At 45.2% G+C, this 25,511-nt stretch overlaps 2 protein-coding genes across 6 annotated transcripts; one reads left to right on the top strand and one right to left on the bottom strand.

Annotated features, from left to right (window-relative positions):
• Window positions 1-88: 88 nt before the first annotated feature.
• On the bottom strand, window positions 89-5,206 carry TEN1 (TEN1 subunit of CST complex). 3 transcript variants are annotated; one of them, XM_080560876.1, is made up of 4 exons: window positions 5,113-5,206; window positions 2,738-2,844; window positions 2,469-2,626; window positions 89-996 (listed from the first exon to the last, which is right to left on the bottom strand). In XM_080560876.1, exons 2-4 carry the CDS (start codon window positions 2,821-2,823, stop codon window positions 860-862), a joined length of 381 nt encoding a protein of 126 aa, XP_080417002.1. In that variant the 5' UTR covers window positions 2,824-2,844; window positions 5,113-5,206; the 3' UTR covers window positions 89-859. The 3 variants fall into 3 exon arrangements, with proteins under 3 accessions (XP_080417002.1, XP_080417003.1, XP_080417001.1); XM_080560877.1 differs by having other exon boundaries at window positions 5,093-5,119; XM_080560875.1 differs by having other exon boundaries at window positions 4,992-5,114.
• Window positions 5,147-25,408, top strand: ACOX1 (acyl-CoA oxidase 1). 3 transcript variants are annotated; one of them, XM_080560857.1, is made up of 15 exons: window positions 5,191-5,599; window positions 6,607-6,766; window positions 11,665-11,825; window positions 14,925-15,085; window positions 16,807-16,914; window positions 17,453-17,572; window positions 18,124-18,239; window positions 19,068-19,237; window positions 19,560-19,722; window positions 20,452-20,642; window positions 20,861-21,040; window positions 21,555-21,660; window positions 21,748-21,891; window positions 22,430-22,636; window positions 23,647-25,408. In XM_080560857.1, the coding sequence occupies exons 3-15, from the start codon at window positions 11,761-11,763 to the stop codon at window positions 23,695-23,697; spliced, it is 1,782 nt and encodes a 593-aa protein (XP_080416983.1). In that variant the 5' UTR covers window positions 5,191-5,599; window positions 6,607-6,766; window positions 11,665-11,760; the 3' UTR covers window positions 23,698-25,408. The 3 variants fall into 3 exon arrangements, with proteins under 3 accessions (XP_080416982.1, XP_080416981.1, XP_080416983.1); XM_080560856.1 differs by lacking the exon at window positions 14,925-15,085 and having other exon boundaries at window positions 5,147-5,599; XM_080560855.1 differs by lacking the exon at window positions 11,665-11,825 and having other exon boundaries at window positions 5,159-5,599.
• Window positions 25,409-25,511: the final 103 nt, after the last annotated feature.

Here is a 25,511-nt window from a genome sequence, read left to right as displayed (position 1 = left end):
TCTTACATCATCCATGGTGTTTCTGCAGGGCCTAATGCATTTGTCTTAGCAAGAGTTTTTTAATCAATAAAAGACAGGTCACGTTCTCTTTTCATCTTTATTTAGGAACATATCAATCAAAACCTTTAGATGCTTCCAAAAATTAGTGGTTTAAGGTTTCCTAAACTTAGTTGTGTCAAGGAAGAAAGTCAAGTGGTGGTTCTCAGGACACTGCAAATATTTAATTTAGAGCTAAAGTCAACGACCTGCCTTGAACACGAGCTCCTGAACCCCTGTAGAGATAAGTGCTACTGGAAATAGTGTCTCCTCGCCCTTCTTGTTCCTTTGTTGTTCAGTCCAGACCTGAGTGATTTGCCAGGAATGCTCCTGTGTGGCAGCTGAGTCACTGCAACCCAACACACGTGTGTGCTCGTGGACCCGCAGCCATGCAGAGCTAATGAACTTTGCACTAATGCCCTTTACCTTCTATCTGCTGCACCTTGGTAGTGTGTGTTGGGGTGTGCACAGGTGTTTAACTCTAGTTTCATATACTTTGCCTTTTTCTGACTTCTCTAAGCCCTGCGTTACAAAAGGACTGTTGTAAATCACACGCAATTTCCTTACCCACCCTCTTGAAAAACAAACCTGCCTCCCAGAGCTATTTTCAGTGATGACACCTGGCACAGGCTGGCAGCTCCACAACTACATACTGATTCAGTCTTCACGTGTTCCCCTGCTTAGTGACTTCTCTTTGCCATGGCAAAAAGCAGCATGTTTCAAACCCACCTTCTAAATACACTTTCAAGATGTTTGTTGCAAATGGCAGTGCTATCAGGTGGCCGTGGTGGGGACCAGCGCATGGCATGGCTCGGAGCTGCCGTCAGGACGTGTCTGTTCCCATCCGCTGCTGCCGCTCACTGAAGTACTTCCTCTGCTCCTGTATGGCCTGTTCCAGCAAAGGCACGTTCATCCCTTCCACGCAGGTCAGTATCCGGGCTTTTATCACGGGATTCTCACCTAGGAATACAAATGGGAAGCTTCTGTAGGAGGAAAAACAGATGCAGCAGCTTGGGGGCACACAGAGAGGTTCCTTCTAGCAGCAAATGGCTCCAGGTGGCCAAATAACCATGACCCAAGACCTTGCAGGAGACAAGTCTGGCTGAATGCCACCACAGACCCGAATGCAGGTTAATTCAGTGATGGGTTTCCCTCTGCTTTTTTGGCTGCCAAATGCTGGTGGCTGACACTGCGCTGCCCTCAGCGGCCACGCAGCATCCGTCTACCTTGTGGCTGGATTGTGCATTTCTGGTTTTCCCTGTCTAAAAAGCATCAGGGTTGGGTCTAAGCCCATCTGTGAATGCCCCTGTGCAGGCAAGAAGAGGACAGAACAAAGCTGGGCTTAAAGAGGCTGAATGCTGCCTCTCGGTCCTCCCCTTCCACGCCTGCAGAATGGGGCCAGCTCACTCCTAAGCGGTGGCAACCAAAACAACAAGTCTTTCTGAAGGAATTTTGCAGCAGAGGCTTAGCAGGTGACGCACCAAAAGCCACATGCAGTGTGGCTTTCCACGTGCCACCAAAGATTTCGAGGGCACAAATGTGGATGCTTGATACCAGGTGTGGCCAAGACAACTCTCGGGATTTGCTTCACAACCCCGTGGCCCAGCCCTGATCCACTCCCCAGGCAAAGCACCGTGCAGCTGGAATAACACTCAGGGCACCCCAGGAAAGGACACCAGGGTGACAACAGAGTGCCCTGCGTGACAAAGCCTGCCCGTGTTCCTCATGCCCCATCTCTGAGAGCAGGGGTATAATTAAAGCCTTTCAAGGATGGCAAGGACCAACCCAGCCAGCTCGCAGGGAGGTGTTGCTGCAATCAGTCACGGAGCAAAGCCGACCTGATCTGATGGCAATGGAGCCAGAATGCTTTAGTACAGGTTTCACAAGCTCGGTCGTGCTGCTAAGGCACTTCTGCCTTCCAAAGAAATCTGTGCCAGAGCACCAGATCACCAAGAGTGGCTCTTCTTGTGGTCAGCGAGTAGACTGAATTAGGCACTTTGTGTGACCAGAGGCAGTGGCATGGGCTGAGGCTGCCTTGGCCAACGTTAACCTCCGATGGTGTGTCTCACCGTGTGCCCAGGGAGGCGTGAAGGAGCTGAAGAATCACCAGCAGGAGTACCGGGCACCGGTTCCTCGAGCAGATGGCACAAAAGCAGCGCTGTGCAATTTGTAGCGCTCTGTGTGGGGACTCCTTCGAGTAAGGGCTGTGGCCATGGTACCGATGTGGATGCTGAAGCAGGTGGTACAGAACAATTTCAAGGGCTGCACAGGTGGCAGACGGTGCTGACTGAGCTCTCGCCACCAAGTGCCTGAGCCCACGGCTGCGGTGGGAAAGGGAGACCACGGGTCAGCGCCGCTCGTTGACGCCAACCTGCCTTTCCTCGGGTAACTCGTGCACCCGGTTAACGGGATTAAATGCGCCCAGCGTTTACCTTCCCTGTGTTCAGCCTCTCCTAGGACCATGTAGAGAGATCCCAGCTGGGCTTCAAATGGTTCCACCAGTCGGGTGTCCACGCAGACGTGGTGCTGGGCTGCGCTGTGCTGAGCACTGAGGATGGCTTCGGACCGGGCCAGGTTATAGCAGCGTAACCTGGGAGTGAGGGATGCAGGAAGCTCAGCGGTGTGCAATGGAGACTACAAACAAAGCAGGGGGATGCAGGGCAGCGAAGGAGAGGCCTGACACCCAGGGTACCCTTCTCACCTGCCAAACGTCCTCAGCGCCTCCCCCTCTGGGACGGAGCTGTTGATCTCCCATGGGAAGTAGTAGACCCCAGCACCTGGCAGCATCTCACGCGACCACCACTGGGCCTGTAGCAAAGCAGATCTGAGCTCCTGCCAACCTGTACCTGACCCAGTGCTAGGTGAGACCACCCTGAAACTCCTGCTGTGCCAACGCCCCCCCAGCCAGGGGGCTGCAGGAGCTGCCTGCCTTCCCTGCTGAGTCCTGCGTGCAGCATCCTTCCCTGGCACGGAGGGTGACTGCCTTCCCCCACCACAACCCAACACGGGCAGCAACAGGCAGCACACCAGATCCCCCCGGTTTCCCCCACATTTCGCGTGAGCTGATAAAGATGAAGGAAGTGGAAAAAATGGCGAGTGAAGGGATTGAGAGAGAGTAGGGATTGAGATGTTCAGGGAGTGTGAAGGATGGAGATGCAGGCTGCTGCGGTGACGGTGCCATGCAGTAAGATTTAAGGGATAGTCCTGAGTCTTCTCGTGCTGCAGAATAGGAAATTGTGGCACTGGCTGATCCTGCAGCTGGAGAACAATTTTGTGCCACGGCCAGGCATGTGGCTGTGCCCCAGAGCGGTTTGTCTTGGCATTTTTCTCTGCTCTCTCCCTTGCAGAGTCTCTGGGTTTGGCAGGTTTCTGTGCTCCATTTACTGCTTTTCTCTCTGGTTTCTCACCCCACTGGAGGAAGACACCAATTGTTGCCCAAGCCCACTGCAAAGCAGACAAGTGATGCCTCCCAAGGGGCTGGGGGACCCCAGTACTGGTTCCACAGCAGCAGGGACGTGCTGTGCTGCAACCCCATGGCTTTAACGCTCGGTGCCTCTTCCCCACCCCAGGCATTGCTCAGGGGGCTGTAACCTCTCAAAACAGCCCACTGCCATCCCATAGACCAGCTGTGGGAGGCCAGTGAAACCAGGGCGATCCTGCACGCGCTGCACAACATCAACTGCAGCACGTTATGTGTGCATCTAATGCATGCTTGGCTCCAAGTGCAGCACATTATCTGCACGCTTACTGTACTATCCACGGCACTACGTAATGTGTGCCCTGTCCAAACGCAGTATGCTATATGGGCACTTAATGAGCCATTTAACTAATCAATTATTAAATGCCTGGCTGCACACGCAGCATGTTATGTGCACGCTCAATCTGTTACTTAATTCACAACTGAATGCATACCCAAGATGCAGCAGCTACATGCGCATCCAGTGTGCTATTAAATGCACACCCAGCCTCAGATGCAACATGTTACAGGTAAATTTAGTACATCACTTAATGAACAACTGAATGTAAGCTCAGCCTCAAATGTGAAATGTTGTATGCACATTTAATTCACGAGGCATGCTGAGTCCAGATGCAACACGTGCATTTAATGCACAGTTTCAGGCAAGCACAGCCACAGTCGCAAAATATCGTATGCGTGGTTTAATGCACAATTTAAAGCACAATTCAGTGCATGCCCAGCCCCGGATGCACCATGTATGCACACTGAGCACATGTGCGTTGCATGCCCAGCCCCAGGCACACCACGTTGCATGCACATTTACAGCACGATTTAATTTATGCCCAGCCCCAGGCACACCATGTCGTATGCATATATAAAGCCTGATTTAACGCATGCTTAACCTCAGGAACACCACGTTGCATGCGCACAGTACAGCTTCATGCATGCCCAGCCCCGGGCACACCATATTGCATGTTTATTTAAAGTATGATTTAATGCACGCTCAGCCCTGGGTACACCATGTTGCACGCACATTGAAAGTAGGATTTAATGCACATCCAGTCCCGGGCACACCACGTATGCACATTTAAAGTAGGATTTATGCACGTGCAGCCCCGGGCACACCATGCGTGCACACTGAAAGTACGATTTAATGCACGTGCAGCCCCGGGCACACCATGCGTGCACATTTAAAGTAAGATTTAATGCATGTGCAGCCCCGTGCTCACCACGTATGCACATTGAAAGTACGATTTAATGCACGTGCAGCCCCGGGCACACCACGCTGCGTGCACATTTACAGCACGATTTAATTAATGCCCAGCCCCAGGCACCCCACGTCGTATGCTTACATAAAGCACGACTTAACGCGCGCCCGGCCCCGTGCACACCACGCACCGTGCACACTTAAGCCCGATGCAATGCACGCCCAGCCCGGTGCACCACGCTGCGCGCACATTTACGGCACGACTTAACGCACGCCCAGCCCCGGACGCACCATGCACGATTACAGCCCGATGTAGTGCACGCCCAGCCCCGTGCACGCCGCGCACCATGCACGATTACAGCCCGATGCAGCGCACGCCCAGCCCCGCGCACCCTGCCCGTTCGCCGCTCACCGCCCGCTCCGCCGCTCCCGCCCCCCCCCCCCCGCCACGCCGGGCGGGGTCACGTGGCGGGGCGTGACGTCACGCGGAGGCCGGCGGTGTCGAGGTCGGACGCAGGCGCAGGCCGGGTCGAGCCCGGAGGAGCCGAACCTGGGCCGAGGGGAGCCGAGTCGGAACCGAACGGAACCGAGCCTGAACCGAGAAGACCCGAACAAAGCCGAACCTGAACCGAGAGGACCCGAGCGGAGCCGAACCTGAACCGAGACGACCCGAACGGAGCCGAACCGGAACCGAGCGCAGCCGAACGAAGCCGAACCGGGGCCGAACCGGACCCGAGCGGAGCCGAACCCGACCCGAGCGGAGCCGAAGCGGAGCCGCCGCCTCACGATGATGAACGCGGACCTGCGCAGGGAGCGGGCCGCCGCCACCTTCCAGCCCGAGCTGCTCACCCACATCCTGGACGGCGGCGCCGAGCGCACCCGGCGCCGCAAGGAGATCGGTGAGGGAGGCCCCGGGGGGCGCCGTGAGGAGCGGGGGGGGAGGCCTCGGGGCCGGGGGGGGGGTCGGGAGGGGCGGCTGAGGGGAAGGGGGGAGGCGGCTGTGGGGTGAGGGGGCCTGGGGGGCGTGGGGAGGGAGGTTGGGGGGAGAGGGAGGCCCTGAGGGGGCTTTGGGGGAGATGAGGGGCTCCAGGGAGAGGGTCAGGATGTGAGGAGAGGGTGTGCAGGCAGGGGGGTGCCTGAGGGACGAGATTCCCCTCTTGGGGTGGGGGGGGGGGGATTGGAGGCTGGTAAAAGGGCGCCGTGCTCCTGTCCTCCCCCTTCTGCCGGGGGAGAGGCAGCTTCCCGGGGGCATTTGTTTGGGGCCCTCTCCCCTCCTTTTTGTCCTTCCGGTATGCTCTTGCCCAACGGTACGGAGTTGGCGTGTTTCTCACCCGTCACTGTTAGGATATATGGGGTTACTGAAATGCTGCCATCTTTTCTTCCCCGGCCCGTGACACGGGTGGGACTGTCAGAGGCTGGTGTTGTGCAATGTCTGTGCCAAAGGGGACAGGGAAAGTCTGTAGCCTCTGGGTGCCTCAGTTTCCAGGCAGCACAGGGGGACTAATAGCTGTGCCCTCCTCCAAGAGCTTGTGCGGTGAGCAGATGTTCGTGAGGCAGTCTGATGCTACGGTAACAGTGGCCATTTGAGGAGTTGAAATAGTTATTGAGTGGCCTGCAGTTCTTACATCAGTGAGTTAATTTCCTGCCAAGTCCTGAATGTGTCTAATTTGAAATGTGGTTTATGTGGAGTAACGAGAAAGTGCCCGGCTGTAAGAGCCCTTCTATCCAAAACAATCAAGAACTTTGTGACTCCTTTCCGGTTTCATTAACTTTTAATGTTGTGTTTTAATTTTTCGGTTTCTGCAACCTGAGGTACAGCAGAGGAAAAAAGCTGAATCATTTTCATGCACAATTTACTGTGGCCTGTGAAAACTGAGTTTGTTTTCCTCTTCTGTTCTGTCCCCAGAGGCCTTAGTTATTAATGACCCTGACTTCCAGCACGAGGATTTGAACTTCCTCTCCCGCAGCCAGCGCTATGAGCAAGCCATCAGGAAGAGCTCTCTGATGGTTATGAAGTTAAGAGAATATGGCATTGCAGATCCGGAGGAGATCTACTGGTTTAAAAGGTACTTAGCTGTAGAGTTTGCTTCTTACATTCGCTCTTATCGTCACCGAGGTCATTAGAGCTACACTTTATGTTAGCTGTTCAAAGAAAACTAAAGACCTGCAGCAAAGCCCGTTGAAGTCTTGACTTCAAGGCTTCAGTGAATTTCACGTGTCCTGTCACCAGTTGTCCTGAATGTTGTGTTTCCTTAGGTTTCTGGCTAGAAATACAACACTGATAGTTACAGCCCTTCTATTACGTGTGGTACGGAAGGTTAAAAACGGGGCTTGTAGTCTGACTTGCCAAAATGCGTAAAGAATAGACTGAAATATTTGACGGTGAGCAGATCTGATGAGGCAGGATCTTCAAACGAAGTCTCTTAAAGCTGATTGTTCTGCTTTGTGTTGAGACCTAACAAAGTTGCATTACAGGCATACTTGAAAACGTTCCAAGATGGCTTATAAGTTCTTGTTTATATTTTTTCAGTCCCATATCTCTTCAGGCTCCCTGGTGCTATAGTAGTTCCCTTTGACCTAGATGCTTTTTATTGTATCTGACCTTTAGTTTATCTGATAGTATTACCCCTGGGTAAAGTTAATAAAAATAAAACTGTTTTTACAACTGAATTTCATTGCTTCCAGCTTGCGGGAGTTTCTGACTTTGTATTTCTCCCTTAATTCTGTTAAGCTCGCTCTGATACAATCAAACTGATTAACGGGGATTGCGCTGCTCTAGAGCTCTGCACATAAGACCATGAATGTATCCTCCGGCATATTAAATAGGCATTGCACATGATTTAATGTACCGGTAGAATCACAAGCCCTCTGATAGGATTTGTAGGAGAGCTGCCACTGGCCTCATGGTGTGAATATTGGAACTAATTAATTGAGAGCACCTTGTCTGCTGTGGGCTTAATTTCAAAGAAGCTGATCTGCACCGACCAACGTCATGAAAGTTCCCGTGGAGAACTTTGTCAAAGTTCTTTTGAAAGCTGGTGTCGTTGGACAATGATAACCAGAAAGTTCACTGACTGCATGAGATTGCAGGTACTGGATGGCAAAAGTTAATCATTAATTTTTTCCTACTGGAGGCACTAGGGGAGTTTCTTCAGTTACTACAGTGGAGAAAATTCAGAGAGGTATATCCAGTATACCAGCTGGCAAATTTCCATGAAGTTTGTAATGTAAATACTGTCTTTTTAGGAAAGACATCTAGCCTTAGCATTTAGCTAACAGTTTTTTATAAATGAGGCCACATGCAAACGATAGATTCTAGTTTATTTCCAAAAACGCATTTTAGAGTCAGCAGCTCTTAACTTTGACTGGATAAAAACTCCAATATTTCCTGTAGGTTCCAAATAATATATTCATATCTTTTGTGATTGAATAGTTAGGTGAGACTAGTCAAGTTCACGATCCAAAAATCAACGGAAAAAATGGAGAAGGCTTACTTATTTTCAGAGTCGACTCCAATTGCAGGTATTCAGGATCTCCAAATATAATTGCAGCTACTGCAGACTGACTATTTTCCAATGTCTTCTGTGTTAACAGCATGTAGAAGAATGAAGAGCGGTACACACACTTCTTACTAATAAGTGAAGTTTGTTTGCTGTAAGAACTGTATCAGAACATACTGTTAGAATTCTTTATTTAAATTTATTATGCCTAGTGTTTGCAAGGGAGGGTATTGGCTTAGTGCTTCTTAATATATGGAAGAGAAAGTACTTTTCATCCCTCGATTTCATATGCATTTTAAAATCTGTTTCCATTTTCTCACCTGCTGGGTGACAAACTATGGCTTTTATACCTTGTCAATCCCAGCCAAATATCCAAGTGTGTTAATCAGTGCTAACGAGAAGGGACTTTGTGGAAAAGCTAATGTGGAGAAACTCTTTGGGTTTATTCAGTTTTCCACATGGGAAAACTGAATGGCTATGGTGTTGTGACATGCCTTAATGAAGTTTATGAAATAGATTGACGTCCTTGATTCTGTTGTCAAGTTGAATTTATCAGATTTCTACATATGGAAGCTTAACATATTTCGCAATAATCCCTCTCACCTTGTGACTGTCCCCAGAGAGCAGGGACCTGTTTGTTTATATAGGCAGCGACTGTCGGTGAGCCTTTTGGGGTGTTCTCAGATAGTTTTCCTGTAGCTCTTGTGTATTGTTGGAAGCTCGTTCAGTAACTTTGTATCATGAAATGACCGAAATCATAGCTTGATTGATGAGAAACGCTGTCATCAGGTGACCTGAAAATGTGCTTAAATAGTTGTTGCTGCTGAGATACGTTGAACTAAATATTCCTCCTTCCTGTTCCACAAGGGCTTTGTTAGGCTCCAAAACATGAGATCTATTAAATGTATACAGAAGCCATTTTAATTGTTTTAATGTAAGTCAGCATGAAAAATGGGATGTTGTTCCGATATCCACAATGCTACACAGCTCTTTGAAGAGAGCGATCTGGTGAATCCTAATTCACCTTCAAATTTAAATAGCCTTCATTGAGGAAAAAAGGATTAAGTGGAGAAGAGAAAAGCAGTTGGGAGAAACTGGGGCACAGAGAAAAGGTCTGAGAGCTGCAAGTCAACAGATGATTCCTGTATTCATAAGCAGTGCGTGAATGTGTGCTTCCCTTGTGAGAATGTCTCTGCCTCTCGTTTTGGTGTTCAGGTTAGGACCTGGAGTAGCATTTAGTGTATCAAACCAGAAAAATTGTAATAGGGGCCCTACTAGACACTGCTAAATTAATTTAGAGTGGATGAAGCTGACTTGTTTTTTTGATACAGCTGGAAAAGGGATTGGTAACTACGCGGTTGTTACCTCTGAAGCCCAGTCAGCACAGGTCAGGGGTACCCCCAGCTTCTTGCCCACTGAGAAGGTTCTTCACATTCTTTCTTGAGAGTTACCTCAAGAAATGCAAAAGCAAGGACATTTTGCTTGCAGATTTTGCTTTAAAGTAAACGATCCTATTCTGTAACCCAGTTCTGCAGGCTGAGAATGTCTTTGCAATTGTTCATTTAGCTTTGGAGTCTCAGGAGAACACTTAGCTTTAGTACTTAGCTTTTTAGTACCTTATTGTACTCTGTCCATGGATCACAGTCATAGAATGGTTTGGGTTGGAAGGGACCTTAAAGATCACCTAATTCAAACCTCCCACCAGATCAGCTTGCCCAAAGCCCCATCCAGCCTGGCCTTGAACACTTCCAAGCATGGACTATCCACAGCTTCTCTGGGCAGCCTGTTCCAGTGCCTCACCGCCCTCTGAGTAAAGATTTTTTTCCTTATATCTAACCTAAACCTACCCTCTTTTAGTTTTAAGCCATTCCCCCTTGTCCTATCCCCGCACCCCCTGACAAAGAGTTCCTCCCCAGCTCTCCTGTAGCCCCCTTTAGGTACTGGTAGGACACGATAAGGTTGATATTTGTGCAATCAGACAAATCTGTTAAATCCGAGTACCTTTTACTGTGTAGGTGTAAAAGGAAAAACCCACTTAAGAAAACCCACGTAAGAAACCACAACAATGCTGCGAAATACTCTGTCTCCCTATTTGTATAGCATTTGAAAGCCCTTGTTCAAAAAAGTAACTTCTGCTTTGCAGGTAGATGTGCTGCTGCTGTAGGCAACATAATATTTTCCGCTAAGGGAAGCGACTGCCTTGATCCCAAGAACTCTAGGCGCTGTGCTTTCATCCGCACCAGCTGAAAGCACATTCATAGCAAGTATGAGATTACTTGATGATGCGAGTTTTGCTCCTGGCTCATTTGGTCTTGTTCAACAGCACAATTTCTAAGTGAACACGAGTGTCTTCAACATGCAGTTCAGTGGTCCTGAAGAAAGCATCGTCCCGCTCTCTCCCCCTAGGGCTGATTTGTACAGTTCGTGTAGGGATCTGTTTTTTGAACTATAAATGATTTATTCTCTGCTCCCAGGCGTTCATTCCAAGCACAGTGTAAAATGCCAGCCACAAACGCTGATGTCATTTGAAAAACTGGATGCATAATATCTGCTACTCAGTGCAGGTCTGCACCGGCAACAAACTTCAGTCTGCTTCCTGGGCAGGTGTTAATACCCCACGATGGAAGGAGGCACTTCCCTCGCAGATACCTTGAGCGGGTGGAAGAGATCTTGTGTGTAGGTATTCATGTAGGTCACACGTGTTTCTCTTCTGTCTTTGAGTCTGGATGGGATAAGCATCCATGTGCAGTAGATGGAAGATGAAAGAACTTCAGGCTCTGCAGAACATTGAAGGGAAGATGCTGTCACTACATAGCTTTTACACAGCGAAACTTTACAGCATGTTTGTCCCAGAGTTTGTTTTCACTGGGAACGGAATTTGCCTGCCATTGTGGCTACAAATCGTGAAATAATTTGTTTTGATGAAGCCTATGTAAAATGTTTGATTTTTCCTTACATTCCACTACTAACCTCTAACAGTTTTAATGGAAGGTGAGTTCAACGTCTCACAGCTGATGGAAGCAGATACAGGTAATACAGAGCTCTTCAGAAAAGCACTCAGTCAGCTAAGAAGCCTTTTCCTTTTCAATACGTAGCGCTTCTAAGAAATAACGGCCTGGTTCTAGGCCACTAGCAGTAGTGGGATTTATTCCCACCAAGCATGAGGGATGGGGGAAAAAATTTGGTTTTCCTGTCCTCTATTTTAAGTTCCCAGTGCATCTTTGTAGCTTAGTTCTTTTTTTCTAGCTACATAACAACAGCAGAAATCATAGCATGAAGAAAATGCCTGAAATGAATGTTTCCCGTTAGCATTGCTTCCGATGCCTCCATGTTTGGAGGCTGTTTGTGGGACAAAGAAAAGTCGAAATAACAAACGTTATCTTATGCTACAGTTGGAGAAAAGCCTTTCAGGATCTCGTTCTCAGTGAGACTGAGATCCAGATCCCTCTATTTCTCTCCTGTAGAACATGCTTGGGCAATTTTCCTGAACCTTTTGGTCTACACTTCAGCATGTTTCAAAAAACCATAGAGAGCCAAGCGACTGATGCTCAGAAGAAGAAATGGCTGCCCCTGGTCCGTGGAGTCAAGATAGTTGGCACCTACGCCCAAACCGAAATGGGACATGGTTAGTTCCCTTCAGGGATCACTGGGTAACCTCTTTTCTGTAACTCCAGTTTATAAACTGATGATGTTCCCTGTGTAAATCTGAAGGGGGAAAGGTAAAGTAACTTGGTTAACCATTGATGTTACCAGCTTGATAGCTGGAGAGCCGTTCTGTCTCTCATCCTAACACACAGGGTTAGTTTTGGTCTTTTCCAGAATGCACCTCTTAGCTGTTCACTGACTTCAGCTGTTCACTGATATCTGTTTGCCTTTGATTTAAGATGAGGAGGTTGTTATAAGCCCTGGGAGTCCGAATTTCAGTTGAACTAGTTGGAACATGTCAGTCAACAGTACTGTGGATTTTATTTTTGCCTGGATTGAGGCATGTGTTGCAGAGTTCTTAGTGCATGATCAGCCTGCATAAACTTGTCAGGCCTACACCTTCAGTTGCAGCGTAACACGATGAGATGTGCATTTTGTGCCCTTGAAAGTAAGGTATGCTTTGCCCCAAGCACTGTCCTTTCAGGTGCTACTCCACTGCAGCTGTATAACTTCATGGAAAGATCTCGGTTCCGAAGAAGAAAAACGTCTTATTCCTACTATTGAGGAAAACTACCTTCAGTTATTCAAATGGAAGAATGCTTAACGAATAAGAACACACAATTTTAGCCCAGAACCTGGAATTACAGACGTTAAATACCAGCAAGAATAGTTTAACAGACCAAAGATGTCAGTACTTGTGCTGGCATCTGAACCTGGAAAGCAGGATGTGTACAAGCCTGGACAGCTGCTCAAGTTGGATGGTAATAATCAAGCTGGATGCCTGCTTGGTAGGTTACGTTACTTGTGCTAGCTGAAATCTTCATAGAACGTGCAACGGAGGAAATCCCATCGTCTGTTCTGCTTCAGAGAGATGGAGTTAGGGAACTGAGCTCAGCATGGGAAGTGGAGTCAAACGGCTGACAAAAATGCTTGCTAACCATGTTTGCTTTTTCACACCGCCTTCTTTAAATCAGGCGCACGTCCGCACCAAAGTGATTTGGTTTACTTGCTGTTTCACGTTAGATCATTGCACTTTCTTGCCTGGTGATGGTTTGGTTTGCTTGCAGCTCTCATGTTTAGTGGTAAAATATCTATTTTGACACTTAATAGAATTAATGCGATGATAATATAGAAAAGTGAGTATACTTGCTGTGCCGAATAATGAAAATACAATGGTTTGGCGTTCTTGCTGTGAGTGCTGGACATCTGTTCCGTCAGTAAAGCTTCTGTTATAATTGTCACTGAGCTCTGCTTAATTTAAGCCTGATGTTTAGAAACTGGTGATGGGGGAAAGAGCCCTCTGAATTGAATCCCAGCCTGGATGGGTAGTTAGTCAAATTTTAACCTAGGGAGTACTTTCTGATAATCTATAGTGGTTTTAACCTATTTCATAGTGAATGATTAAAAAACAAAACAGAAAAAGGCATAAAATACTGGGCTGAAAGGGAAACACAGAGGAGAAATGAAAATATGGTATTGTTTCTAGCTGGCTTATAGCTATAGTTAGTAAATAAGGACTTTTTTTCTCAGTCTTTGACTATCAGCTGTATGTATCTCACCAGCACTGAACTCACTTGAAATCCGATATTCCTGATTAAAATAACCATTAGTCTTCAGTTGAGCCTGGTCGCTGTTCAGTCAAAAAGCTTATAAAACATTGCTGCTGGGATCATTAGCTGGCTGATATTTTCAGATAAACTGAAGAACTACACTCGTTAGAGGGCCACTTATCTTAATGTATGCCTAGAGGTAACATGAGTGCGTTGGTCCCACTCTGTGTGCCAGCTGAATATGAGCTGAGCTCCAACGAGCGTTCTCTCAGTAACGCTTCCCACTTATTTAAAAAATCCTATTAAAAACAAGCTACCACTTGGCACATTCATGTTTTAGTCCTTGTGCAGAAGTACTGATCAACAATCCATAGCCCAACTATTTTAATGGTTTGCATTCCCTATTATGCAGTGTTGTCAGCCTTGCACAGTAGGGATTAATGCTGTTTGATTTTTCCCTTGTTTTTGGAAGTTAGTAGGTAATACTTGCAAAAATAATCTCTGTATATTTTGAGAAACTCCTCAAGTAAATGGAATAATACCGAGACTGGAGAACACTGCAGTAGAACAGTTCATTGTAGCTTGGAGGAGATAAAAAAGTACAGTGCTGTTAAGTACTCAAAGCAATTAATACTTAAAAATGTAATGAAGCATTTAGCTTTTCATATCCAAATTCTTAATAGACCACTTAACAGCCTAACAGTGGTGTTTGAAAGAACTTGGAGGAAGGTTAGTTCTAGTGAAACGTTTAGTTGGAGAGATTTTGTACTGGTGATTGCCACCTTGAGAAATGTTGGCTTTCTTGCCATGTTGTTTATGTTCACAACTTTGACACATGCGGAGCACTTTCCTTTTAAGAGAGCCTTTAAAAACAGCAAGAGTTGAAGGGAGGTGATAGCAGGAATTTTAGGAGTATGTAGTATATACATGTCTAATCTTTAACTAATAGTAATAATACTACTACTAATAAAAAGGAATTAGTGCAGACTTAATTTTTTAAAGAATATTCCAGTGAAAACCTAGCTCATTCAGCTGGATGAACTGGGACTTCTGCCACTTTCTGCTCTCCAACCATGAAAAAAGTGTGGACTTTGTTCGTACAGACGAAGGCTCGCTACATCCAACCAGACCAGATCTTCAACAAACTGCCATTCTTTTAACTCAGTGGGCTCTGGTTTCCAAACCCTAGCGAGGATCTTGTCTTCGTTTTTCAGTTTGGGTTAATCATTTTGTCCATCGTCAATTATTTATCATCAAAAATAGGGGAATATTGCAAATGCATTTTATATAGGATTAGAAAGAAATTAATTGCAGCATGCTTATTTCAGAGTAAGCATGTTTTTTGTTATTCAGATCTGAGGAAAGGAGAGTGCTCCGGCTTTCTAAAATACACCTGCTGAATTCTGATTTACACATGAATCTTTTTTTTTTCTTTTTGTCTCTTCCTGAATCTCCACCATGAATCCTCTCGCTTGCTTCCCTCCCATAACATTGCCTTCACACTCCCATCCCATGGCACCTCTTCACAGCTTTGTTCATCGAGGACGGCCTGAGCCTCTGGATCTTCATCTGGGCATGTTCCTCCCCACCCTTCTCACCCAGGCAACCCCAGAGCAGCAGGATCGCTTCTTCATGCCTGCCTGGAACCTGGAGATCATTGGCACCTATGCCCAGACTGAAATGGGCCATGGTACAGTACATTCACTAAATGCTATTTCTAAGAATGGTTTTGTGTGCAAAGGATTCCCCTGCCTGGGAAAAAGGGTGTATGTTTATCCCATGGTCTGTAATTTGTGTTTATGGCTTTAGGGAAAAGTGGACTGCTTCTGAAACTTTTAATAGGTTATAACACCACATGCTTTCTGACCTTTTTTCCCTGATGGTGGAAGAGTTTGGATTTTTGTGCAGATGCATACTGAGTGCTCCTCTTGTGCCATTCAAATTACTATAGATGATTTGTTAAAACACCTCGTGCATACAGCTGTGGTGTTGTCAATTTGATGCATCATTTCTACACTTACCGTTCTTTCCAGTGTGATTTCTGCTTTACTGTAACGCTCACTGTGAAGACAAAAGGACAGAGCTTTAAGATCCTGAAAGAGATGCCAAAAAAGTAAGAACTGCTTGTCACCCTGGGACTGACCTTGGATCAGAGAACATGTGGATGACTTGGTTTCAGTGTTCATGTTCTGTGGGAAGCGTTTTTCCTGGTTCCTTAGCTCACTCCCATATGTTCTTATTAATTGGACCATGAAATCATTTTTTAGAGTATCTGTATTAAGTAGACTTTGATCTCTGCTGTTCTTTGCTTTCGAGCTTTGAAATGGATTGTGATAACTCCAGCAGTATTGTGATTGCAACACTTAATCCAAGTTTCAAAGGGAGGATATTATGCCTCGGGAAACTCTAATTTGATATCTGAGAGTTGCAGATAAGAAGTATTTTCTAAAAATGATCAGGATTCACCTTTGTGCTGAAGTGAAATACAGAGACTGTAAGAAGCATAAAATAACTGCAAGTCTGTGGAGAATCTCTTGCATCTAGTGAGGTCTGAAGACCCTTTGCCAGCAAAGTAAGAGTTAAGCTGCCCATGGAAATCTACCGCTAAGCTCCATGCTTTGGAAACGTGGATGCACCGAGGTGATGTCTTTTCATGTTGAAACTCCTATGTAGAGTCGTTGGCTTCATCTTCTCTGTCCATCTAGACTATCGTGAGTGTTTGCAGCTTGGCTAATTTAAACACGTAAGCATAGTGTTTTTTTGCTAATGCAGAGACACTGCCATTGCTGAGACAGGTTTGCATGAATCGTGTAGGGTTCGAGGCAGAAGACAGACTGTGCCCGCTGTTGTAACCTTCGTTATTTTGCAGCCTCTTCATCTACCTGTATAGGTAACCTAGCATATGCATGCCATTACTTATTGTTTTGGAGCAATGAATGATCTCGTTTGGGAGAATTTGCTCCGTCAGGTGAGGAGATCCTAGGCCTGATGAGGAAATAAAGACATTACAGGTACTATTTATTCCATCTTTTGGCTGCAAAATGCACAATTCTGTTTTGCACTTATTCAACAGTTTTAGCGAAAGCCAGGTGAGCATGGTTTGGTGGATCTCTTTATTGACAAAGGGCTTCTGGTATGTAATAGGAAAAAGGTGTCAGATTGGAGGTGCTTGGAAGGTAGTATTGGACCACAGAAACAATGAGTTTGCAGAGAATTGGCTCTAGGTCCCAGAATACAGCCTGAGTCTCACTTCTTCTTTATAAAGGATTAAATATCTACTAATTATAGCCTAAAAGCAAATTTAAAATTTGTGCATTACTACTGGAGTTCAACTTTCCATTGTCCAATTCAGTCCTTGTCTGTATTTTGTGACTGACTTTCTGCCAACACGATGTGTTTGCTTCTTTTCAGGAACTCATCTCCGGGGTCTAGAAACTACAGCTACTTATGACCCCGCTACCCAGGAATTCATCCTCAACAGCCCCACTGTGACCTCCATTAAGTGGTGGCCGGGTGGACGTAAGTGTATCTATATAAATCTGGAAGATACATATGAAAAACTCAAGGAGGTGATGTCATGTGTCTTATATCCACAGAAGGATGATTGAAGCTTGGTCCAGAGAGTCAGAGTTGCATGTTGCACAAGTAGAAGACCTGTCAGAGCCTACCTAAACTTCCGGTTATCTGTGTGCTCTGGATTATTTCCCTGAATCATTCATACTGTGTGGATTTGGTGTAATTTAGTATCTGTTTTATCAAAATCTTTATTGAAGCATCTGAGGCAGCCTGTAGGTAGACGGAACGTCTTTTGGCTTTCCTGTCAGGTTTGCCAAGGACTCGGTGTTGTATAGCCAAGAGAATAATAACGTGCAACTTTCGTTGACCTAGGCAGCCTTGTTTGTCTAGCTGCAAAATCTGGATATTAATCAGTGTTGCAAATCTATTTTTCTAACATGGTGGGGTTAACATATTTTGGATCCTGCTTCAAGGAAAGATGTGTGTGTTACTAATATGTGTGCTGCTTTTTTTTTTTTCCTGACTCCCACTCCTTCTGCAGTTGGAAAGACCTCAAACCATGCCATTGTTCTGGCTCAGCTCTACACTCAGGGCCAGTGCAAAGGACTGCATGCCTTCATCGTTCCCATACGGCAGCTGGGCACCCATGAACCTCTGCCAGGTAAAAATTTGTGTTGGGAGGTTAGCGTTCATGGAAAACTTCAGATCTGTTTCTCTTCAGCTATATACAGCTGCATGTCTTGTTAATGAACGTAGCGTATTTCACTAGCTGATTTCAGTGTGTAGATTGTAGGTCACAGACTTAAAACTTAGTGAGTCTTGCTTAAAACTGAGCTACCACTAAATCAGCTTTCACGTCATGTTTTCAATGTGAAGATTAGTGGGAATTTGATTCTGTCCAGCTAGGCATTCTGTGAGGCAGCACGTGCTGCTTCTGAAAGGGAAAAATACCTTTCATCATCCTCTAGCTAGAAGGGAGGTGAACAATCCTTAGAGAAAACTCCCCCAGTCAGCATATTGTAGGATTTCATGTAAACTACGAAGGCCCCATGTTTTGGTGCTCTTTAATCAAGAAACTAAGGTTCTAGTTTGCTGTTACTCCTAGCAGCATCAGGAATTTCTAGAAAACTAAAGAATGCCTTTCTTGGAGAAGGCTTGAACCTGTTGTGTAGTGTTCCTGTTTCTTAATGCAAATGGCTCTGTCTGTGGCAGGTATTACAGTGGGTGACATCGGGCCGAAATTTGGTTATGATGAAATGGATAATGGCTACTTGAAGATGGACAACTTCAGAATTCCTCGGGAAAACATGCTGATGAAATATGCCCAGGTAAAGCGATGAGTTTCAGCTTATGCCTTTAAAAATGGTCATTTCAAATGCTCTCGTGTGGTTGAATAGTGCCATAAATCCTACATATTATTTACTTTTTCTTTAGCTGGGTTGAATCCATCCCCAACTTGTAGCTCTTGATCGCAAACGGGAACCTTCTTTTTCACTTTCTGCTGACTTTTCCTGATCTAGAACCAGAAAGCTCCTCGTTTGGGAGCCTCTCATGTTTAGCCCTGGACTGTTCTGAATGATGATGGTTGAGCAGTACATGCAGTAATTGATGTTTTATCCGTTATCTGCATTCCCTGCTCGTGTTGTGTGATAGCATCGCTACCAGGGAAGATTTCTTGACTTCATGAGCTGTCCTTGCTTACTGATGGTCTTTTATTCCAAATACAAATGGGGAGTTGGCTACGGTGCGGTTCTCTTCTGTAGAATAGCCCTATTCTGTTTGTCTTCAGCTTGAGTCTGCTGTGGTTTAGTTTAACAGCTCTTCGTTATCCCAAACTGCTCCGTGAAATGTGCAGGTTGTCCTATTAATTGTATGGGAAGGGAGGACCTGTAATGACTGTTCAGGGGCTGGTTCAGAAGGTTTCACCTCTTGCTGCTGCCCAAAGGCTGTAAATAAAGAACAGGAAAGTCACCCACCCAGCTGGCAAGGTCTCTATACTATTCTGGTCTTCCTTGGAGAAGCTTCTCATCCAAATACCAACAAGATTGTAGGTTGCTTTTAAGTACTACATGATGAGTGTAGAGCATGAGATGTGAATATGTAAAAAGGGAAGATACTTTAAAAATCAACAGGCTGTTGTGTTTATTTTTTTGTAGGTTGAACCAGATGGCACCTATGTGAAACCACTCAGTGACAAGCTAACCTATGGGACCATGGTGTTCATCCGATCTCTCATTGTAGGAGACTCTGCTCGCTCTCTGTCCCGGGCTTGTACCATTGCCATCCGCTACAGCGCAGTGAGACACCAGTCTGAGCTAAAGCCAGGGTAGGTGCACTGAAAGAAAAGAGCAGCTGAAGTGCTGAGGGGAAGTTCCTAAACTGGAGGGAAGAGGGAATGCGGTTGATGTTAACTTGCTTTGGCACTTGATAGAGTTTTATAACAGTTTAATGTTGGAAAATGAGTAGTCTTCCATTCTTGACTGCCAGACTGCCCTCCCCTTGCCAGACTGTTATATGATCTTGCATATTCCGGCTTGATACGGATGTGGATTTTGCTATCCAGGTGGTGAAGCTCCTTAGAGTTGAATAGGACTTCTGTAGCAGTTCGCCAGCCACAGGCATACTGACTCTCAGGTGTTTTGCTCTAGGGAGCCAGAACCCCAGATCTTGGATTATCAGACCCAACAGTACAAACTCTTCCCTCTCCTGGCAACAGCATATGCTTTTCATTTCGTGGGAGCCTACATAAAAGACACCTATCGGCGCATTAGTGGAGACATCAATGAAGGGGATCTGAGTGAGCTGCCAGAGGTACTGTATCCTTTGGAAATCAGGGGGGGTTTCTGTTTTTATGCAAGAATTGCTTATAGCATGGGAGCAAAGTCACAAGCCTTTTTGTGGTTTTGACTCTTGAGATGTCTTGTACTTTAGATCCAGTGATCCCAAGTCCAGTATGTGCTTGTGACTCTTACTTCTTTGTTTGCACTATTTATTTAGCAGTGCTTCACAAAAAAAAATAGGGAGTGATGCAAAGAAAGAAAGCTAATGTGTATATTTAGGGGAAAAAAAAGTTTTCAGGAATGATGGCATGTCACTTCAGAGTGAAGTTGAGACTGGTCTTATACCTGTGCTATACCTTCTAGATTATTCTTAATCTTGAAGTGACTAGAGTAGAACTGATGTGTTGATCAAAGGCCTCAGTACTATATTGAGGGATTAGGGTCGTAAAGTGTTAGTTTTGAACTAGGGATTCTGTTTGAGAACCTAATGTGACAAAATAAATAAATTAAATTGAAAACAGTTTTCTACCTTATGTGTAGAAACAGAAAAAAATGAGATACTCAGAATAAGTCCTTACATGTACAGAGGCTTTCGCATAAGTAGTTTGTCCCAGGAAGGAGTCCTTACAAGAAAAACAAGACCTAGTGGTAAATGTGAGGGTGGTGGTGACTTTTTTCTGGGAGTTGCAGTACTTGGTAGGTACATGCAAACTTAGAATGGAATGTAAAGAAACTGACTTGCTTTGCTTTTGTCCATCAGCTCCATGCGCTGACAGCAGGACTGAAGGCTTTCACTTCCTGGACTGCCAATGCTGGTATTGAGGAGTGTCGAATGGCCTGTGGTGGGCATGGCTATTCTCGTTGCAGTGGCATTCCGGACATCTATGTCACATTCACCCCATCCTGCACATATGAGGGAGAAAACACAGTCATGATGCTGCAGACAGCCAGGTATGTTAGCTTCCGTCCAGCGACTTCTTTGCCTTGGCATTGTGATCTTTGCGCCTGAAGCGAAGAGCAGAGAAGTATCCTGTGTTACCATGGAACTGTTTTTGACAAATGCATATGCCTGCAACTGTTCTTTGCTGGACTGACGGACCCTAGGTAAAAGGACTTCTCTGCATTCAAACTAAGGAGTGAGAGTTGCTATTTGTTGTCCTTATTTTCAGATTCCTTGTCAAAAGCTACAACCAAGTTGCTGCTGGTCAGCGGGTTTCTGGCATGGTGTCCTACCTTAACGATCTCTCCAGGCAACGCATTCAGCCACAGCACGTGGCTGCAAGGACCGTGAGTGTGCGCATTAATGATCCAGTCAGCTTGGTAGAGGCCTACAAAGCACGGGCTGCCCGGTGAGTTCATGCTTGTTAGGCTGAGCCAGGCACTAATAAAATCGGGTGTGTTGGGAGATGGTAGCGTTGTACTGCCTTGCTAACGTGAGATTCTCAAGGTGTGGTTGGCAAAGCTTAGCTCTGCATGTCGCTTGCAAGAAGTAATGCACTTTACTAGCTTGGAATGGTGTTAAGTGCTCTGAGGTTACAAGAGGCTACATACAGGCAAACAATCCTGATTCTAAAGCCTACTGTGAAGAAGGTGTAAGAGTGTAACAGATAACCTGCATGAGAGGAGGCATTCAGGCACCCCCTCTGTGTTGTCAAATGTCTTTTTATCCCCATGTAGCTGCGTTCTAGCTGCAGCAGTCATAGTAGGAGGTTTAGGGCCACAGCTGCTTGCTCCAGGCAATGTATTCAGGTGCCACACACCACCTCTGAGTTCTGATGTGTTAGACTTAAATTTATATGAATTCAGTGTGTGTAATCTTGTTAATGTGTTATTGTATAACCCGCTTTTCTTTTTATGAAATAGGCTTGTAGAAGCTGCAGCAAAGAACTTGCAAGCTGAACTGAACCACAGAAAGAGCAAGGAGGATGCCTGGAACAGAACTTCTGTTGACCTCGTGCGAGCATCTGAGGTCAGTGACGTACCTGATAAAGAGGGGTGCTATAGCAGCTTCTAATCCCTTTGTGAATCTGATTCATCTTCCTTTTGTATCTTGTAGGTACACTGTCACTATGTGATAGTGAAGCTTTTCACAGCAAAGCTGTCTGAGATCAGCAATGCAGCAGTCCGTGCTGTCATGACTGAGCTATGTCTCCTGTACGCACTGTATGGGATCAGTAAGAACGCAGGGGATTTCATGCAGGTTGGTGTATTTCTCCACCACTATAAACCTCCTGAGCCAGAGTTCTCGTTATGAGATGTTTTAAATGCAAAACCGCATGACTGCTTAGGCCTGAGGTTTTGACTGTTCACTTGCGTAAGTCAAGCAGTGTGATTCTGATGGAAGGCTCTTGGTATGTTTCCCTTGGGATCCACCAGAAGTAGAGTTGGATGAAAATGGTAGCGTGGCATCTCTTTGGATTAATGTGTTCCAGTGGATAATGGTGATGAATATGTTTAAAAAAAAAAAAGAGGTGATAAAGGAGATGCAAGTGTAGGTTAGACATGCTTTGAGAGCTGTATGCATTTGTAAATTAGTGCACAAAATGGGGAGTTGTACTCCAGATGATTGCCAGTTTGGTTGCTTAGCACTTAGGGGCAGGGGGTGGGACTCCAGTGTCTTATGGAATACTGGATTTTTGGGTGAGGGAAGGCTGACCTACGTTAGACCGTAGTGGAAGGGAAGGTTCTTGTGACTTACATACTCTTCTGATAATCGTTTTTTTTTTTTTTTTCCCAAGGCGGGTATTTTGACAGATGCCCAAATTACTCAAGTCAACCAGCGCGTGAAGGAGCTCTTGGCAATAATTCGTCCCAACGCAGTAGCACTGGTAGACTCCTTTGACTTTCACGACACTCACCTTGGATCTGTGCTTGGCCGGTATGATGGCAATGTCTACGAGAACATGTTTGAGTGGGCAAAGAAATCTCCACTGAACAAAACAGAGGTAAAGAAACCTTATTTCTTCCTCTTAGGTCATGTGTGTGCGGAGAAATAACTCAGTTTAGGGTTGTTAATTTTGATCCAGTCAGTGATCTCAGCAGGTAATTGATAAAGGGGGGGAGGGAGTTGAAGCTACTAGTGGTAGTGGAACAAAAGTAGCAACCTGCTTCTGCTCCTCTGCTTTCAGCGCACTTTCTGTTGTAGTTAATCTCCCACGCGTACCTTACACACGGTCTTGCAGGATACTTCTTACTTCCTCAGTTGGGGGAGGAAATTGTACTCTACCTAGAGAAACAACTGGATAATCTCATTGAAGTTAAAAGCAATTATCCCTTTATCTTAATTCTGTTTAATGACAGTAGCTGTGAAATCCTACCTGTTTTCTATCAAATCTTCTAGTGCCTTCAGGCAGTATTAGTGACTGTAGAAGGAAACTGCTCCCAAGTAGTTCTTTGAAAGTGTCAGGTGCTGCATATCTGCCCTAAGGCTGTAGCTGAGCTAATAAAAGAAACTGAGCTGTGAAGAGCCAGTGTCCATCTTCCACCAGCCAAAACAGAACTGTAAATCCTGTCACAGTGGCCTTCACTGCCTTTATTTTATTTGGACAGACTGTATTCCTAACACAGGCTGCCAGAGATTGTGCAATTATAGTTAAATCCCACCAGAGCTTTCTTAATTTTTTTGTGCTTCTGAAGTCAGTTGGTCTTAAGAGCTTCATTACAGTCTGCTTAGGAGATGTCTGCCAGCTTTCTTTTAGTTAAAATGCTAAAGAATTGTCTGTATGGATATAAAATACCTTCATTCTTTCCTTTCGTGCAGTAAAGGTAGTGGAGAAGCACTTGTTTGGTCTATTATGCTCATTCTTTGTCTTACACTCAAATACAGGACTTAGTTGGCTGTTCTTGACTCCTGAAAGTGCCTCTGATTCAGATTTTCTGCGACATGTAGAGAGCTAAAAGTGTTTCAAAATGCTGGCCTGATCTTGCTGTAACTACTGTCTTGCCCTCTTCGCAGGTTCACGAGTCTTTCCACAAACATCTGAAGCCGATGCAAGCCAAGCTGTGAAGCCTGCTGGTTTTTAAAATGCACAATTTTCCTGCCCTGAAAACTGGATGTTTGTGTCCTTTCTTCAGGCACCTGAATCAAACCTTTCAAATCCCGGTAGCTGTAGGACAGTGAATAATTGTAGCCTTTATTTCCCCTTTTATAAATTGAGAAGGTGTTTGGGGAGAGTGCATAGGGATTGATGCCTGTTTTTAAAGTGCAATTATAATGGTAAAATTAACCTTTTAAAATCTGGGAAAGCTTTATGGATTCGTACAAGAATTGCTTTTGTGAAGCTGCTAACTAGAGAGAAGTTCCTGTCAACTGGAAAGGTAGCAGGATTTTACTACTAAGTAGTTAACAGCCCTCAGGCAATAGCTTCAAATGAGCAGTTACGTCTTCCCCCTCCCCGAAAAGCATCGACGTTTTGATATATATATTTTTAAGGTTAGCACCAACTCTCTCCTTGTTTAACAAATGTCTGTGCTATCTAAAGCCTCCCACATAGTTCTCCGTGCAGAAAGTCTGCATGTAGCATTACTTCCCTGCTGTAGCTGGGAAGTAAATACCCATCCTTGTCTGGAGCTCTGCTTCAGTCTTCTTTCCAGAAGACATCTTCATGTTTTCCAATACATCCTTGTTTCACTGCCCTGCAGAAACTCCCTTTACCTGTGTGCCATCTCTAACACTGTCACCTTACTCTTTGTTAATAAGAAGTAAAAGGAGAAAACAGTGATGCTGCTCTGAGAACAAAACAAGTAGTAGTAACCAGCTAGATGCTGATAATAGACGTCCTGCCCGTCTTTTAACTGTTGATATTTTCATAGCACTATCTCGAAGCACTTTACAAATGTTAATTATGGTGATTTGATGTGAAAAACCACATGTAGTGGTGGAAACTGCAAATTTGACGTGGAAGGATGAAGCCAGTATTCGAGGGCAGAAATCAGTTGGCCGAGGTCCTTGGATCTTCAGATTGTTCCGGGATGTTCTGGTTTTAAAAGGCATTCTTCAAGAAAACAACAATCCTAAGTGAAATGTCCAGATTTTTTTTCCCCACCAATGCATTTCCAAGGAGCTTTCTCTGATTTGCTTAATTTTTTTATATTGACTTGCGACTTGCACAGTGCTGTTTGGATTAACAGATGATTTCGTTTTTAACAGAACCTCCTGATGTCTGTCCAATGAAATCAGTGCAACTACAACTAAACAAAATTACTGCTGTCTTTCCACACCAATAACTCTGTTCAGTGACAATAAAACCTTTCTTCAAGAGATAAGAGTAACTCTGAGATTAAAATGGTGAAAAGCTTCAGTATAAACCTGTAGTTCTGAGGCAGCATCTGAGAAGCTGCTTCTGACAGCCTTGGTATCTGTTGGAGTCTCTAATTTTGGATCACTTATCATGGAGGAGTGTTTTCCTGATACTAACAATCATTAGACAGGATCTTTAGCTTCATATGCAGTAGCTCAAGAGAAAGAAAAGCTTAAATTTAAATGGTTTTTTAAAAAAAAAGGCAAAGATGAAACATGCCTTTTGGCTTTCGAGTCAGGTTTTGAACCAAGTGAGGCAAATTGCTTTGCTTTCCATCTGTTCAACAGAGCAGACTGCTGACCTGGGGAGGGATGATGGAGGAGGAGCAGGGAAAGGTTAAAGATATGTTAATGAGAACAGTACTAGCTAACAGTATGTACAAATATAATAAATCACAAAAAATGTTTTCAGACAAAACTTCTTTGTTCTTTTTGCTCTCATGCGTCGTCTTCCATGAATCTCATTTAAAGTAACGAAGTAGAATGAAGTACTGAAAAGATGAGTTTTACAAAGAAATAAT

The sequence above is a fragment of the Anser brachyrhynchus genome (genome assembly GCF_964034855.1).
Source record: "Anser brachyrhynchus genome assembly, chromosome: 18".
Classification (NCBI taxonomy): Eukaryota; Metazoa; Chordata; class Aves; order Anseriformes; family Anatidae; genus Anser; species Anser brachyrhynchus.
The sequence above is the reverse complement of the archived record's forward strand: the minus strand, read 5'-3'. Positions and strand labels throughout refer to the sequence as shown.